Below are 18,862 nucleotides of genomic sequence, written 5' to 3' on the forward strand. Positions count from 1 at the left end.
ACAAAGTGTATTCACTGAGTGCGATCATGTGAAGCAGTGAGGCTATATATTCCCCTTAAAATCGCAAGTTTTTTGGTCAGTTGAAGAGCAGTTTGCAAAATCTATTTATTTGATTGACTCACTTTGAATATTCAACTGGCCCAAACACAACTTGAATTGGGTATTGGGAGCACTAAGGCAACATGGAGAGCAAAGCTTTCTTCTCATTCTGTGCAAGTTTAGTTTTTCTTGCTTTCTCAACTCTGGAAGTTTTGTGCCAGAATTCTTGCCCCTTTCTACCAACAAGTGATTTTTGGGGTGCAAAAAATTGGGCTCTGCAAGGTTTCGTTTTCAACAGCACAAAGGCCGTGTCATCTGTGACATGTGTTAGAGATTGTATGATAGATCCTCGCTGTGTCTCTATCAACTATGTTGACATCGAGAAACGGTGCGAGTTGAATTCCGCTACAAAGACCCAGTTCCCTGGAAGCTTCACTTACAACCAAGGAAGCTTTTACTTTGACGAAGACAGAGGCACAAATCTGTTATCAGAGTTTGCTTCTTGTAAGGAGCTTCTGCACGCTAATGGAGGCAATATTTCCAGCGGTGTCTACACTATCTTTCCTAGCAGTCTGAGTGAGGGCTTGGAAGTCTACTGCGACATGGAGGGAAACGACGGAGGCTGGATCGTGTTTCAGAGGCGGCAGGACGGAAGCGTGGATTTCTATCTTAATTGGGCCGACTATCAGAGAGGGTTTGGAGACCTGAAGGGCGAGTTCTGGCTGGGGAATGATAACCTGCGCGCTCTGACCGAAGCCTCTCCCCAAGGAACATGGGAGCTCATGATCAACATGGAAGATTGGGAAGGGGAAGCTGTTTGGGTCGTATATTCTGACTTCAAAATAACAGGTGAAAAGTTTACCCTGAACGCCGCGTACAAATCAAACAGTGAAACAGCAGTTGGCGACTCCCTTGATGTACACATTGGGAAAACCTTTTCAACCAAGGACCGTGACAATGATATTAGTGAAAGCACTAACTGTGCACTGGAATGCGTTGGCGCCTGGTGGTACGGAGCGTGCCATACATCAAACCTCAACGGTGAGTACTACAATAATCCAACTGTTGAGCACAACCAAGGCCTGCAATGGGAAACATGGAAAGGAGATAACTATTCACTGAAGAATTGCAGCATGAAGATACGAGAAATAAAATAAGACAATGCGATTATGTATCGTGAATAACACTACACAATCTTTGTTGGTTTAAATCCTGGCGCGCTCTCAGATGTTGATATCGCTTTGTGTGGATGGCTCTGCCCAACTGAATCCCTACATAAAGGCAGTGGACACTATAATTGGTAATTACTCAAAATAGTTATTAGCATAAACCTTACTTGGTAATGAGTAATCGGGAAAATATTGTCAGAAACGGCTCCCTCTGAAGTGACGTAGTTTCTGGGAAAGAATTAATTTTTCACGAATTTGATTTCGAGACCTCAAGTTTAGAATTTGAGGTCTCGAAATGAAGCATCTGAAAGCACACTCTTACGTGTAACAAGGGTGTTTTTTCTTTCATTATTATCTCGCAACTTCGAAGTCCAATTGAGCTCAAATTTTAACAGGTTTGTTATTTTATGCATAGGTTGAGATACACCAAGTGAGAAGACTTGTCTTTGACAATTACCAATAGTGTCCAGTGTCTTTTGAAGGTAGGACTCCTTCGTCAGTAGAAATGACACGCCTATAGGAAACTTACTAAAAATACTGCAAATTATTTTATGTCAAGTTACTGCACATACGAGCGCGATCCACAGGGCCCAATTTCAAGGCTCTGCTTATACCGTAAGTAAAGAATCGGCGCTTACGGAAGCAGGAAAGTATGCGCTTACGTCATGCATATTTAACAGCTTAACATTTTTGAGTGTGTTTGCTTGGGTGTGTGCTTTTAATTGGCATTCTTCGCTACACATAAAATTCGGCGCGTGCATCGAAAGCGGCGAATGGAAACGCAGAATTCGGCGGTAAGCAGAGCCATGAAGATGGTCCAAATTTCATGGAGCTGCTTAAACGGCCGAATTTGTGCTAAAGATTTCCATTTCATAGCGCTGCTAACCACAATGACACGACGAAAAGGCATGCTAACCTTCCGGTGCTTATATACTGCATGGAAAATGAAAGATGTCATAATGCAAATCCATGGTGAACGGTCTTGCTAACATGCGTTAACACCGTTTTTCTGTCACAATAAGCACTAAAATTTGAAGGTTAGGGGACCTACAATAACGGATACAATACCTAGATCGTTTCCGACATTTCAGAAACAACCCCGAGTGTGCAGATTTCGTTTTATTTTTTTCTGTGATATATGGACTTACATACATGACGTCATTGGCCACCATCTTTCAGCGAGATGGGTGAGCGACTAGATTTGACCAGAACCGTGACGTAGCTCTCGAATGGTGAGTCGATCATGCTCCAGAGCATGGATCGATGTCAAACTCCCTTTGCCCTATTGTTTCTGGTTAGTCTATACTCAGTCTAATCAAGTCTAATCGCCACCCGAACTTGCTGATGAAAAACACTGGGTGCGTGCGATTAGCTTCCGAATTCCCTGTGTCGACCTCGCGGTGCTCATTCGGGTGAACCCCTGACAAGAGCTCTATCGAACGATCACTCACCCTCTCGTGGTCATGCACCTCGGGCCAGCCCCAAGTGACCCGTTCCACAAGCAGGGCACGTGGGACTGTACCGGGTGAGCCCGGAATGACATACAAGCTATTCGAACGTACCGGGTATAGCAGATCGGGGTCGACCATCATAAACATGCAACTCTTAGCCAATGAAAGCCTCTCACGCGAAAACACGTTTCAACACCAATGGCGGCCAATGCATGGGGTCTTTTAGTTCCATAGGTTGTGTAACTCTTAAGGTTCAAGGTTTAAAGTTCATTTATTTCCACAGTATCAAAAGGTAAAATGTATAATAGATTATATTTATAAAATTTCCCCCTTGCACAACGATATTGTTTAATGAACCTTATCACAGCGTGTCACATGTAGAGAAAAAGGCGCGTGGTTCCCTCATTTCGCCAACCAGTGGTTTTGTGTGCACGCGCAATGTGCAGTTAGCGTAAATAATTGATTTTTTTTCTTCTTAGCCTCCTTTGAGTTCAAGTTTCCATTGGCAACCATATGCGGTCCGTGGTTAATATACTATTTTTACCTCAAGTTTTATCGAGCGGGTTGTGGTCGCCATTACTTGTGGTTTATTCTTCTGTACAAGGAGTCTGTTTGCTGGGTGGAACCTCTATGTTTTTCAGTTGTGTAAAACATTTTTTTTAAAGAATTCATGCAGTAAGGTCTCATCAGCAATGATTTACTTGGCCAGTTCCCAAAATGAGTTAAGGGGACATTAGGGAATTGGTTTTGCCAACAAAACAGTTGCTGAAAGTGTAAGCACCATACACATAAACTGACAAACCTGAAGAAGTTTGAGAACGATCGGCCATCTGGGTCACGAGATAGTGAAAAACCGATTACACATTTTGCATGACATTGATGCAAAAACAAAAATTAATAAAACGCTCCCTGAGCGATGAACTCCAAATGCGAATTTAGAAAATTTATTTCGCATCAAATATGACATTTCAGACAGATATAATTCAAGGGATGTTTTCTACCATCATCATATACCGTGTAAGTTTTATGTAAATCTGTGATCGTCACGAATGTTTCTTCTTACCAATTCTGTAACGTTCCTAAATGCCTATCCGTAAAGCGCTTATGTACAGTGCGTTTAAGGTATACGTGACTTTTTATTCTAAAGTTGGGTTTTATTGTGCGCAATTTTGGGGAGAAAAAGTCGGTCAAATTTATTTGCGTCAAGGGATGGTTATATCATTGTATGTCCTTTTTTGAAAGGAGATTATTTCAAAAGGCTTGTGAAATCATCACGGCCCAATTTTATAGAGCTGCTTAATCACAAAAGGTACTAAGCACAACCAAATTATCAGAGAAAGGTGCAGCGAAAGTATACTATTTCAAATGTAAAATCCATGACTGGTATCCTGCGTGGTTTTGCTTCAGTAGAAAGTTAATGTTTACCATAATTTGGTCCATGAAATTGGACACTGGCTACAGTTTCAAAGCATTTACGAGGGTGCATTGCTTTCATCCTAAAAATAATCAAAAATCAAATTTGAATCACATAATAATATGTGACTTTTTTCATATTGGGCATTGATGATGCCGCCATTTATTGTCGTGTTCCCTTGCTGTTAAAGGATATGGATTCCCATGATACCAAATACAGTCCGCTTTCTAGCCTCGATCACACTTCAACACAGAGAGAACTATAATTTGAAAGATACAGACTCGATTTTGTTTGTGGAAACCAGGATCAAACAAAAACTCCGCACCCACCCCAACCCCTGGTGAATTATGCAACAACAAATTTGAAAGATACAGACTCGATTTTATTTGTGGAAACCAGGATCAAACAAAATCTCCGCACCCACCCCAACCCCTGGTGAAACACATTAATGCACATCGCAGCTGCATTCAAAATTCACCGGTTTTGTTTTTCGTTAGAGTAGCATTTTCTTTAGCAAAATTGATTGAAAATTAGCAACTGTATTTAGTTATTACACATTTTGGATGCATAATATTGAGTAGGTGTACAATAAACCAGAATTTATCCACGGGGTGAAATCTGGACTGTCCCATTTCACAAGACGAAACCGGAAAAAATGGAACTGCCCTTAAAATAAAATGCATCCCATATTCATTTTAGAAGGTATGCACTACGTTTTACATGTCCCTAACTGATTGGCTGAGGTTTGTTGGTATAGGCCTACATGTATATTTTTCTGTTTCGATCTTTGTCGTGTAGTTCGAGGCTATAGGCGTAATATACTTAGGTGCGTTCATCACGCAGTGAAGCCTTTTCCCCATTAGTGTTTCGCAAGCTTTTTGTTGGTTGTTGAGCAGTTTGCAAAAGCTATTTCTTTGATTGGCTTAATTTGATGCAAAACTGGGGGCAGACCCAGAAAAAAAAAGAAGAAAAAAAAGAGTAATAAACAACACGACATGAAGAGCAAATCCGTTTTCCCATTATGTGCAAGTTTAGTTTTCCTTGCTTTCTCAACTGTGGAAGTTTTGAGCCTGAATTCTTGCTCCTTTCTAGCGACAACTGATTTTGTTGTTGCAAAACGATGGGTTCTGCAAGGTTTCGTTTTCAACAGCACAAAGGCCGTGTCATCTGTGACATGTGTGAGAGATTGTATGATAGATCCTCGTTGTGTCTCTATCAACTACTTTGACAGCGAGAAACGGTGTGAGTTGAATTCCGCTACAAAGACCCAGTTCCCTGGAAGCTTCACTTACAACCAAAGAAGCTTCTACTATGACGAAGACAGAGACACAACTCTCTTATCAGAGTTTGCTTCTTGTAAGGAGCTTCTGCAAGCTGCTGGAGGCAATATTTCTAGTGGTGTCTACACCATCTTTCCTAGCAATCTGACTGAGGGCTTAGAAGTCTACTGCGACATGGAGGGAAACGACGGAGGCTGGATCGTGTTTCAGAGGCGGCAGGACGGAAGCGTGGATTTCTATCTTAATTGGGCTGACTATCAGAGAGGGTTTGGAGACCTGAAGGGCGAGTTCTGGCTGGGGAATGATAACCTGCGCGCTCTGACCGAAGCCTCTCCCCAAGGAACATGGGAGCTCAGGATCAAAATTGAAGATTGGGATGGGGAAGCTGTTTGGGTCGTATATTCTGACTTCAAAATAACAGATGAAAAGTATATCCTGAACGCCGCGTTCAAATCGATCAGTGGAACAAAAGTGGGTAATTCCCTTGATGAACACGTTGGGAAACCCTTTTCAACCAAGGACAGCGACAATGATGTTAGTAGCAGCCGACACTGTGCACAGGAGAGCGTAGGTGCCTGGTGGTACGACGCGTGCCATACATCAAACCTCAACGGTAAGTACTACAATAATCCAACTGTTGAGCACAACCAAGGCTTGCAATGGGAAACCTGGAAAGGAAATTATTATTCACTAAAGAAATGCAGCATGAAGATACGACCAATTTACTAAGACTGCTGTCGCGATAACAACAAAATTATAACTGTTGGTTTGAATCCTTGAGCGATCTCAGATGTTGATATCGCTTCTGTGGACTGGCCCCCTCTGCCCATCCCAACTGAAGGCCTATCTAAGGTAGGACTCCTTCATCAGTAAAATGGTATGTGTAAATAATGCGGGAAATACTTCAGGGGAACTTGAATCGTATGAACAATCTTTAATTTTTTAAACCTTTAATCAAAACAAATATAATCACAACATAGTTTTGCATAATATACGACATGTTGTATATTATTTCAATTAAACTTTTCTTGTAAAAGTCTAGTGTTAAAGAGGCTGTGTCGTCGTGGTGAAAGCTGGCTTGTGGTTGCACATATAGTGCGCGCGCGTATACAGTATAGTTCATATTGACCCCATGTCAATACACCACCCCCCCCCCCCTCTTCATAGTGCTTTTTGATAGTGTGACGTCATTGCAAGGAATCATTCTATTAGCAGCAACAGACCTGTGGAGAAAAATGATTCCACAGAGTTTTTGTTGGTTTAATAGCTGGTACTACCACATCATTCATTGGCTTGTATCCAGACTCACATAAAACATCCAGTATCGTGTATGTACAATGAAACAAAACACACACATATCATCCACAATGCGTATGGGTGTTGCATTATTCATATTGTTTATGCATTTAATTATTGTGTTGTAAGTAAAGTTCGGAATTTTCTGCGTATTAGGCGGCCATTATAGGACCTGTTGATTTTTAAAGGAACACGTTGCCTTGGATCGGACGAGTTGGTCTATAAAAAAAGCGTTTGAAACCGTTTGTTATGAAATGTATATGGTTGGAAAGATGTTTTAAAAGTAGAATATAATGATCCACACAAGTATCACTCAAAACTGCAAGGTTTTCATTTTACGTCGCGAATTTACACGGTCGACCATTTATGGGAGTCAACTTTTTGACTCCCATAAATGGCCGACCGTGTTAGTCGACGAGGTAAAACGAAAACCACGCAATTTTGAGGCATATTTGTGTAGATCATTGTATTCTACTTTTACAACATCTTTCTAACCATATCAATTTGATAACAAACGGTTACAAACGCTTTTCAAAGACCAACTCGACCGATCCAAGGCAACGTGTTCCTTTAATAGCATGAGGTTTCATTGCGTTCGTCCTCGTTATTTTCTTATAGAAAACAATCATCCAAAGAAAGTTATTGTAGACAGTTTTTCTTTGTTAACCAATGACCAGAAAAGTTCACGACACCCCTATGGCAAAAGTGGATCATCCTCCAATTGTTATTGCTCATTGCGCCATTTTGGACTGAAGCTCTTGAGTCTAGTTACCATTAGCAACCAGATGCGTGGTTTGGTCATAATATCATTGAGCAAAGTGAAATTGGATTTTCTCTATACAAAAAGTTATTGCGCATTTTTTTTAGAATGAGAGTTTAAAAAAGAGGTTTCACACAATTTATGAAATCATCATCCACAGCTATGTGCCTCAAGGTACACAGGTTAGGCCCACTGGTTACATTGCAATAAGGATCCTTTTTGGGTTCCTTTGTTTCAGTACCAAGAAAAAAACAAAAATGTTCAATAATAAGTTCTTGGATGAGCATACGAATTTCAAAACACAATGACTTTACGTACTTGGGAATGAGGTATTAGTATCAATACTACTGTGAATAAATTATGTTTAGCCTTAGGACTCTTTGTGAAGTTGGTGTGATTTTAGCATTATACCTTAATGGTACCAAAGTTTAGAATTTAGTTTTGTCCTCGATTATTTCGAAATTTAGGACAAATATTATTCTTCATATTTTGTGGTGTGTTTTTTGTGGGTTTTGTGTTGGCCGGTTTTTGTTGGTTGTTTTGCTTTAAAAAAAAAAAAAAAAAAAAGTATAAAAATGAAAAGGAAAAACAAATAAAATAATATTATAATACTGTTATTAGGCCTACTTATAATGTAAATGTTCCCAGCCATGTGTAAGTGAGTTTACCAAGTCAATTAATTGCGAAAAACAGGTAATAGTCGAGTAAATTTCTATTATAGTCTTTCTTTAAAACAATCACTTGGTAATTAATTTATAAATTAGTTTGGAATAGTCTTAATTTACATGCAAATATTACGACATGTGGGGGCTTGAAATAGTCGCTTTCCTCCCCGCCCCGCCCCTATCGCGGCGGTGCAAGGTTTTCACGTTGCAATTTTGGCCCTTTTCGAATTAACGGCTTCGGCTTTTGATTCGGCTTCAGGCTTCTTTCTCTCGTCTAAAGCCCTGAGCACGCACGCGAAGCACACGCAATAATTGTCAATTCAACCGCGGGGCCAAGCTAGCCAGAGCCGAATATGGAGCCGAAGCCGCGGTTTCGAACCTTATTTGAAATTATCCGATTCCCCCAGCTCGTTACGACGCAACAAAAATCTATGCGTGGAACCAGACTATACTTAATACACTCGCGGTTAATTCCCCCATATAACACGCACTGCGCGTATAGCTCTATGGCTCTTGGCGTTGTCCAATGCTGTTCCTGCTTTATAATATTACGGAGGAACATCCAATGATTAAATATAACACATCATGCAAAAATTGTGGCAAAGCGGTTTGTTGGAATTTTGTGCCACTTTTTATGACGACAGACTTTTGTTTGATTATTTGCCCTTAATGGTTTTGATTTTTTCAATAACTGATGTGTATGTAATTTTGATCAGCCTTTTTTGTAATGTGTTTGCTTCGTAATGAAGATTATATATTTTGCGTTCTTGTGATGTGTGGCAAAAAATATCTGCTAAGTGCAGGTAAATCTTGGTTTTTTTATTAAAAAGGAAAGAAACAAATATATTCAAAATGGGGAAAAAATCGAGTTGTAGGCCTATACTGTTTTAAAGTGACGCGTTTTTTATGTAAATTCATTACAGATATCACAATTATTGATTTGATGGTGACATTATTGTTAAATTACTTTGAATGTTCCCAGCCATGTGTAGGCCTAAGTGAGTTTACTAAGACTTTTACGAACAACAGATAATACGAGAAAAACTTTCCAAAGAAAGTCTTTCTTTAAAAACAATCACTTGGTAATTAATTTATAGATACGTTTGAAGTAACGTTGGTTTACATCGAAATATCACGACATTATAGGGGCTGGAAATAATAAAGAGGGCTGCCAAGAATAATATCTGCTTAGCGCAGAATAAACCAGATAAATTTTGCTTTTACAAACATGCTACCGACTAAAATGCCGCGTGATACCAATTAGCATATGTAAGATTTCTCGCTAATTTGAAGTATACATAGTATAAATAGCATGGAATTCCGTTGACTGCAACTCTAGAGTAATTTTGGTCCAAGTTGTTCGGTAGTAAATTGTTTACTGCTTATTTATTTAGATGTTACAGTCGCACGGTATAGTCAAATACACAGGATTGGAAAGCTTACTTATTGTGATGTACATACTAGAACCATTTTTGTGAACAAGGTATCTCCATCTGAATTGAAGTTAACTATTCATGAGACTGTTTCTAAAACCTTACAAAACCAACAGCTGGTTCACTGTAAAAACTCCAGGTTCAGAGTGTTTTTAAACCAGTATCTAGGTCAGCCAGTGTGGCCATTGCCTGTGACCCGGAAGTTTTTAGTATTGTATACGGTGGCGTCATTTTTATTCTCATGTTAATTATTGCTAAAATCACATGTAAAACTCGTTTTGTGTTTTGATGATGTAATCACCATTGTGAAAATGTGGTAAACGTGCTCAGGCACAACCCTTGACGTTACATGATAAACAACAGATACATATCTATGGGGGACATTTTCCGCATATTTTTCTTTTATCTCTTGACCAAAAATTAATACTTTTGATTGAAACTTAATTAATATGAATTACTATAACAATACATTATGCTTTCAGTTGTTCATAATTGATACCAAGGTTTGTGGCTCCGCACATTATAAATGTTAAAATTAAATTATGTACTTTTGTTGCATTTAGGCCTAATCCAAAATGGCGGCTATGTTGCTAAGGAAGTCCTATACTTCAACGCATAATGGCTTAGCGATCCAACCGTAGCCGAAGCCGTCGCCGCAAGTTTGGACTCGGCCCTCAATTCGTATCTTAGATAAAAATGCATTGATGTTGAACATGTAAACGAGCTGGTAGTATAATAATGATGTGTGAACGTGTATACTCGGTAGTGTTCTTTTTAAACTAAAAGATAAGAAAACTGTCCTCGCAGCACAAAGTCTGAATTACAACAATTTTACTTTAATTTACAAAAAGAAAAGAAAAAAAAAGGTGGAATATTAAAGCCACTCCCCTAAATTAAAAATTTTGCACATTGAGATTTAATTAATTTGACTCAAATATGGTGTGGCAATAAAACACAAATCAGACAAGAATGGAAAATGTTATAATCAAGAAAAACAAGCCCAATAACAATCTGAACAACAATGGGATAACAGCGCTCCATTGTGTGCCCTGATAGGAGAAAACAAAACAAAAGTTCGATAACCACCTCGGTTTGTAATTGTTCAAGTGTATTATAACGTGGTTTAGAGTTGCTGACAGTGTTTAGGAAGTTTGTTTATAATTGCAATTGGATTAACAATGTTTTAAACCTCGCACTTTTAAAAGAAAAAAAACAGCACTCCATGGTATTACAGATGTGTAGAAAAGTAAAGTTCATAAATGTTTAAAATTCGAAATCAATAAAAACTTATTCCGTCTCTCTAAAAACTCAGGGTCAGATATCCGGGTCAAAAGTAGTGACCCTTTCTGGGTCAGTATGACCGGAGTATGTGTCAAAATTATCAAATCTTTCAAACTGACGCAGAATTCGAGTCCACTTTTTTAAAACCAGTTTCCGGGGTCAGCGAATGGGCCATGCCCTGTGACCCGGACTTCCGGTTAATTCTGACCTGGGAGTTTTTATTAAGTTTTAAATTCCACTGGTTTTACAGTGACGACGTGATTTTGCTCTCATGTAAATTTATTGCTAAAATCACATGTAGTTTTCGTTTATTGTTTTGATGATGTAATCACAATACACAATGTGAAAAGGTAGTTGACATGCTCAGGCACAACCCGTCATGTTACATTATGAACAACAGATAAATAAGTAGCAAAAGGAGTAAATTTGTCACAATTTGTGTATTTTTTAACGAAAAAGGAACGCTTTTGAATTATACTGAATCTTTGAAACACCATGTTATTACACTATGGTTTTAGTTGTTCATAATTAATATCAAGGCTTGTGGCTCCGCACATTATGCATGTAAACAGTGGGTTGTAATTCTGTACTTTATAGAATTTGCATTAGGCTTTATGTATAAACTGGCGGCTACAGCTTTACCTACGAATTTTGCTAAGGATATTGTTAAGGATATCCTTCACTTCAACGCATAATGGCTTGGCGAACCAGCCGTAGCCGTAAGTCGTAGCCGAAGCCGAAGCCGTATCCGCAAGTTAGGACACGGGCTCAATGGGTTTTATTAGATAATACATACGCTGTTGAACAACAAAGCTTGTATAAGTAAACATTTTGGTGTGGCACGTACTGTGTTATTTTAAAGTTGAAAAAATTGGTTGCCCTGATACACCAAAAATTGTACAAACAACAACAACAACAACAGCAGCAACAACAACAACAACAACAACAACAACAAACATTAAAGCCATTGGACCCTTTCGGTACAGAAAAAAAAAAAGTTCACAGATTTACAAATAATTTACAGGGTTTACAGAAGGTATTGGTGAAAGACTTCTCTTGAAATATTAGTCCATGAAATGCTTTACTTTTTGAGAAAACGGTGAAACAATATAAATTCTCGTTAACGAGAATTACGGATTTGTTATAAACACATGTTACGACACGGCGAAACGCGCGAAAACAGGAGTAGGTTTTCCCGTTATTTTTTCCCGGCTCCGATGTCCGATTGAGCCTAAATTTCCACAGGATTGTTATTTTATATATAAGTTGTGATACACGAAGTGTGGGACTTGGACAATACTGTTTACCGAAAGTGTATAATGGCTTTAACAACAAACATCAACATAAAAAACAACAACAATAACACTAACAACAACAACAACAACAACAACAACAACATTGACAACAACAGCAGCAACAACAATAACACCAACAACATAAAAACAACAACAACAACATCAACAACAACAACAACAACGACAGCAACAACATCAGCAGCAACAACAGCAATACCAACAACAGCAACCAACAACAACAACAGCAAATAATTAAAAAAGAGGAAAACAAAACCAGGAAAACTCAACAGTTTCGTGACCGTCTGGATCACACTTTGCGACTCACTTTGTTCTAGGAGTTTTGCTTTCTTTTATTTGGCAAACAACTTAATCACAAGTTAATTTGTGTTGGTTTAATCCTGCAAGTTTTTAAAACAAACATGATACTGTTGAATACGGAAAATCACCAAATAAATAGCAAATTGCTTACAGTATGAATAATTTACATGTGCGGTTAATTTATATCGAAAATCGTAACCTTTGACATGATCATTTCGTTTCAAAAACATAAATTTCCTTGGAATTATTAAAAAATAAATGAGTCAATTGATCAGGAAACCTAAACATCTGTGTATCCTTTGTTTTCTTTATTCCACAAGACTGCATATAATATAGCATAATGCCCATTCTGACTGTGTGCCAAATTCCACGCCGGTAAGTTTATCGCACGATTCCCTCATCCCTTTCTGTTCCACTACTGGACCCAATTTCATGGAGCTGCTTATAAAAGCACTACAGGAAGCTAAGCACAACGTAATTATGCTTACCAGAATTTGGTTACAGCAGCCAAACAGCCATGTCACGTGTACAATCTGTGACTGGTATCCAACTCATATCTGCTAAGCAGAAATTTGTTATTTCGTGCTGAAGCAGCAGGGCTTAATTTCATTAAGCTAATGAGCAGAAAAAAACGCTTCGCAGCCCCCAAAAGTATTGGGGTACCAGTTGCAACAATGTAAAAATGTTGGCTGGTAACCAGTTTATGCTAAGCAACAATGATGTTGTGCTTAGCACGTTTATATGCTTACAGGCTTTATGAAATTGGGCCCCGGTCGTTTCCAATCAGACAGCTCACAGCCGCTTCCGCATTTGTGGCTGTGACTCTGGCTAAATCACCACGTTATGCGTTGAGTATAGGCTGACCTTAGCAACAGCCACATCCGCCATTGAGTCAGGGCTTTTACTTTTGAAACGTTTGATTTTATTCAAACTGGGGTTCAAATAAAGCAGCGTCATAATGTGCGCAGAGTGATGATGAGCCGAAGCCTGATTCCTGGTTGATGAGGCCATAAGTTCGAAAAGACAATAATCTCGTTTTATAGACGTTGGCGGCAGTATTTGGTGTTTAAAGACACTGGACAGTGGACACTATTGTCAAAGACCAGTCTACTCACTCGGTGTATCTCAACATTATTATGCATAAAATATCAAACCTGTGAAATTTTGAGCTCAATTGGTCGTCGAAGTTGCGAGATAATAATAAAAGACAAAAATACCCTTGTCACACGAAGTTATGTGCTTTCAGATGCTTGATTTTGAGACCTCAAAATCTAACTCTGAGGTATCGAAATCAAATTCGTGGAAAATTACTTCTTTCTCGAAAACTACGTTACTTTTCAGAGGGAGCCGTTTCTCACAATGTTTTATACTATCAACAGCTCCCCATTACTCGTTACCAAATAATTTTGTGTGCCAACAATTATTTTGAGTAATTATCAATAGTGTCCACTGCCTTTAACAGAGATACATTTACTAGCTTTCACTCCACGTAGGCCTATAGGCCTACTTGACTCGTTGTCATGGGGGTTCGAATCCAATCATGACCTGAGTGTTCTTGTACACTGGTACTCTAGTGATTCTAATGGGAACAAACCTGCAGCAGCAGTGATGGGTCTTGTGACTGTTGACGTGCGTTCAGGTTGGTTTGCAATGAATAAAATTAATGGGCCATTTACTGGGGGAAATAATCATCAAGTGCACCGAGCGTAAAATGGGTTGATTACCAAAGCGCCATAAAACGATACCAAGTGAAAGTAGTTTTATTAGGAAAAAAGCTGTCATGGGATTTACACAATGGCAACTTAATTACAATAATCTCAAAGCCCATGCTTACAAAGGGTCAGTAGCTCGACAGGTTTAATTGGCCGAGTTTAATTGGTTTCTATTTGAATCAGCTTTTGGGTTTTGGCTTTTGGGTTTTTGCAGTTCCATCATCATGACACTTCGTTTCCACACGACAGTGGCTGGTTTAAGCGGTTTACAACACATCTGTCTTTTACCCCGACTAAATGCGCAAAAATCTTACATCCAAACACGATTGGAATTCGAAGCAAAGCGAGATGGAGAGCAAATCTGCTTTCTCATTCTGCGCAAGTTTAGTTTGTATTGCTTTCTCAACTCTAGAAGTTTTGAGCCAAACTTCTTGCTCCTTTCAACCAACAACTGAATTTGTTGGTGCAAAATATTGGGCTCTGCAAGGTTTCGTTCTCAACAGCACAAAGGCCGTGTCATCTGTGACATGTGTGAGAGACTGTATGATAGATCCTCGCTGTGTCTCTATCAACTACTTTGACAGCGAGAAACGGTGTGAGTTGAATTCCGCTACAAAGACCCAGTTTCCTGGAAGCTTCACTTACAACCAACGAAGCTTCTACTATGACAAAGACAGAGGCACAACTCTCTTAAGCTCAGAGTTTGCTTCTTGTAAGGAGCTTCTGCAAGCTGCTGGAGGCAATATTTCCAGCGGTGTCTACACCATCTTTCCTAGCAATCTGACTGAGGGCTTGGAAGTCTACTGCGACATGGAGGGAAACGATGGAGGCTGGATCGTGTTTCAGAGGCGGCAGGACGGAAGCGTTGATTTCTATCTTAATTGGGCTGACTATCAGAGAAGGTTTGGAGACCTGAAGGGCGAGTTCTGGCTGGGGAATGATAACCTGCGCGCTCTGACCGAAGCCTCTCCCCAAGGAACATGGGAGCTCAGGATCAATATGGAAGATTGGGAAGGGGAAGCTGTTTGGGTCGATTATTCTGACTTCAAAATAACAGGTGAAAAGTATACCCTGAACGCCAAGTACGACAAAACCAGCAAAACAATAGTGGGTGATTCCCTGGAGGAACATATTGGGAAACCCTTTACAACAGAAGACCGTGACAATGATAATAATGGAGACCGAAACTGCGCTGAAAGGACCGTAGGTGCCTGGTGGTACGACCACTGCCATACATCAAACCTCAACGGTGAGTACTACAATAATCCAACTGTTAAGCACAACCAAGGCTTGCAGTGGGAAACCTGGAAAGGAAATAACTATTCACTGAAGAAATGCAGCATGAAGATACGAGAAATAAACTAAGACCATGCGATAATGTATCGTGAACAACAACAAAATCGCAACCCTGCGATGGTTTGAATCCTTGAGGCGCTCTCAGATGTTGATCGCTTCTGTGGATGGCTCTGCCCAACTGAAACCCTATTTGAGGTAGGACCCCTTCACTAGTTATATAAAGCTGACAAGCCTAGGACACGCCTTTATACTGCTAATTACTTTATATCTAGTATTCTCGGTATATTTGAATAGTGTGGGAAATACGTCAGGAGAACCTGAGCTGAGTCATGTAAACAATATTTTATTCTATACATCAAATAAATAAAAATAATATAAAACAGGCCCTAAGAAATTTTTTTGAAACCTTTTACCTTTAACTGAAAACAAATGCTTTGAACCTTTTAAAGCATTACACACCGGGACAAAAGATATTTTACAAAACTAAACAGCTACTGCGTCACGCACACTCAACACGGATCGAAAATGAACCAACAACCGAAATTATTGTTGTAGTAAGGCTTTGATTGGCTCTCATAATATACGCGCAAAATTTGAAACACCATGAGTTTTCACAAATTTCTTTACGCTGATTTCGATCGTAGATACAATTTTCTATATCTATGATTGTGATACGGAGTAAAGGCGCACGCGTACAGTAAGCATTCATAATTCAATTATAGCTTTGATTATGCCAGCACTGTTTAAACGTTTGGGTCAGACGTCTAATTTAGTTCAGTTGTAATCTCACTGTAACTAAAAACGTTTATTTAAGTATAGTGGAAGTCAACACTTTTGATCTTGACTTTGTGTTACGGTCAGTTATTATTTTATTTATTTACTTTTGTTTGTTATTAAAGGAACACGTTGCCTTGGATCGGACGAGTTGGTCTATGAAAAGCGTTTGAAACCGTTTGTTATGAAATGCATAAATGGTTAGAAAGATGTTTTAAAAGTAGAATATAATGATCCACACAAGTATCACTCAAAATTGCACAAATCGGCCTCGAAATTGCGAGGTTTTCACTTAACGTCGCGATTTAACACGGTCGGCCATTTATGGGAGTCAAAAACTTTGACTCCCATAAACTAATGGCCGACTTGACTCCCATAAATGGCTGACCGTGTCTGTCAACGAGGTAAAACGAAAACCACGCAATTTCGAGGCTGATTTATTTAGATCATTGTATTCTACTTTTACAATAACTTTCTAACCATATCAATCTTATAACAAACGGTTACAGGACGCTTTTCAAAGACCAACTTGACCGATCCAAGGCAACGTGTTCCTTTAATGTTATTTATTTATTTATGGAGGTAGGTCGCGCGTGTTGAGATACAGATCTCAGACCAGTTGTAGTTTAAGCTTTAATGAGGGACTTCTGGCTCGAACTTGACCCCCAAAGTAATGTTAAAATCTCAAAGTTCAATGAAAATCATCATGACGCAATTTAAAAGCCTCAAATTCAATAATGTATGTACCCTAAACTGTACAACCCTTTATTGCAAGTACCCTTTATCGTCGTAACTTAATATCTTTAAAAACAGTTATGTGACCCCTTGTATATAGATACAGTATAATATTCTTTATCTATTTATTATGGGTCCATCATTTATAATTATTTCCTCTATATCTACAGGGTCTATTGATTTATATTGATTCCCCTCATGCGCACTTTCCCAAGGAGAGCGCGTGCATGTCATGCGCAGTAACTGGGTAAGACTTCACGTGCCTGCTTTGATCATGACGTCACAGACCCTCTAATTAGTGATTGCAAAATCCGTTCATATAAATGGCATTGTAAATTTCAGATTAATTTGTCCTCACGAGGCTTCAAGGATTACCCTTGAAGCCTCTGCCATCCATGGTCGAAACGTTTACAGGCCGTTTACCATTCTTCGCATTCATACCACACACGCTACGGCAAAGCAGTTTCATACAGCTCTGTCTTTTTCGTCTAAACACGCAAAGCCCAAAAACTGTTCAATTCTGGGTGTGTTCGCTGAGGCGTTTTCACGTGAAGCCATTGTTCTTATTAATTTAGGCCGCAATTTACTTTGATTTTGATTGTTGCACAGCTGTTTCTTTCATTGCTTCATTTGAACACACAACTGGCCGAAGTATAACTTAAATTCGGAATTGGTATAGCGAGGCGAGATGGACAGCAAATCTGTTTTCTCATTCTGTGTAAGTCTAGTATTTATTGCTTACGCCAGCAACCTGAAAGTTTTTAGCCAGACTACTTGCTTCTTTCAACCAACAAGTGAATTTGTTGGTGCAAAATATTGGGTTCTGCAAGGTTTCGTTCTCAACAGCACAAAGGCCGTGTCATCTGTGACATGTGTGAGAGACTGTATGATAGATCCTCGCTGTGTCTCTATCAACTACTTTGACAGCGAGAAACGGTGTGAGTTGAATTCCGCTACAAAGACCCAGTTCCCTGGAAGCTTCACTTACAACCAAGGAAGCTTCTACTATGACGAAGACAGAGGCACGAGTCTCTTAATATCAGAGTTTGCTTCTTGTAAGGAGCTTCTGCAAGCTGCTGGAGGCAATATTTCCAGCGGTGTCTACACCATCTTTCCTAGCAATCTGACTGCGGGCTTAGAAGTCTACTGCGACATGGAGGGAAACGACGGAGGCTGGATCGTGTTTCAGAGGCGGCAGGACGGAAGCGTGGATTTCTATCTTAATTGGGCTGACTATCAGAGAGGGTTTGGAGACCTGAAGGGTGAGTTCTGGCTGGGGAATGATAACCTGCGCGCTCTGACCGAAGCCTCTCCCCAAGGAACATGGGAGCTCAGGATCAAAATTGAAGATTGGGAAGGGGAAGCTGTTTGGGTCGATTATTCTGACTTCAAAATAACAGGTGATAAGTATACTTTGAACGCCGCGTACAAATCAATCAGTGAAACAAAAGTTGGCGACTCCCTTGATGTACACATTGGGAAACCCTTTTCAACCAAGGACCGTGACAATGATATTATTGAAAGCACTAACTGTGCACTGAAATACGTTGGCGCCTGGTGGTACGGAGCGTGCCATACATCAAACCTCAACGGTGAGTACTACATTAATCCAACTGTTGAGCACAACCAAGGCCTGCAATGGGAAACATGGAAAGGAGATAACTATTCACTGAAGAATTGCAGCATGAAGATACGAGAAATAAACTAAGACCATGCGATTATGTATCGTGAGAAACACTACACAATCTTTGTTGGTTTAAATCCTGGCGCACTCTCAGATGTTGATATCGCTTCTGTGGATGGCTCTGCCAACTGAATCCCTACATAAAGGCAGTGGACACTATAATCGGTAATTACTCAAAATAATTATTAGCATAAAACCTTACTTGGTAATGAGTAATCGGGAAAATATTGTCAGAAACGGCTCCCTCTGAAGTGACGTAG

At 39.5% G+C, this 18,862-nt stretch overlaps 1 protein-coding gene and 1 pseudogene across 1 annotated transcript; both read left to right on the forward strand.

The window, feature by feature from the left end:
• The first annotated feature begins 377 nt into the window (after positions 1-377).
• Positions 378-1,196, forward strand: LOC139941789 (ficolin-2 pseudogene; annotated as a pseudogene).
• Positions 1,197-14,656: 13,460 nt separating this feature from the next.
• LOC139941790 (ryncolin-1-like) lies at positions 14,657-15,478 on the forward strand. The gene has a single exon (XM_071938411.1). The coding sequence runs from the start codon at positions 14,657-14,659 to the stop codon at positions 15,476-15,478; it is 822 nt and encodes a 273-aa protein (XP_071794512.1).
• Positions 15,479-18,862: the final 3,384 nt, after the last annotated feature.

Source organism: Asterias amurensis, chromosome 9, assembly GCF_032118995.1.
Source record: "Asterias amurensis chromosome 9, ASM3211899v1".
Classification (NCBI taxonomy): Eukaryota; Metazoa; Echinodermata; class Asteroidea; order Forcipulatida; family Asteriidae; genus Asterias; species Asterias amurensis.

Coding starts and splice junctions, on each gene's coding strand:
- LOC139941790 (XM_071938411.1), top strand. CDS start 14,657: ATGATAGATCCTCGCTGTGTCTCTATCAACTACTTTGACAGCGAGAAA.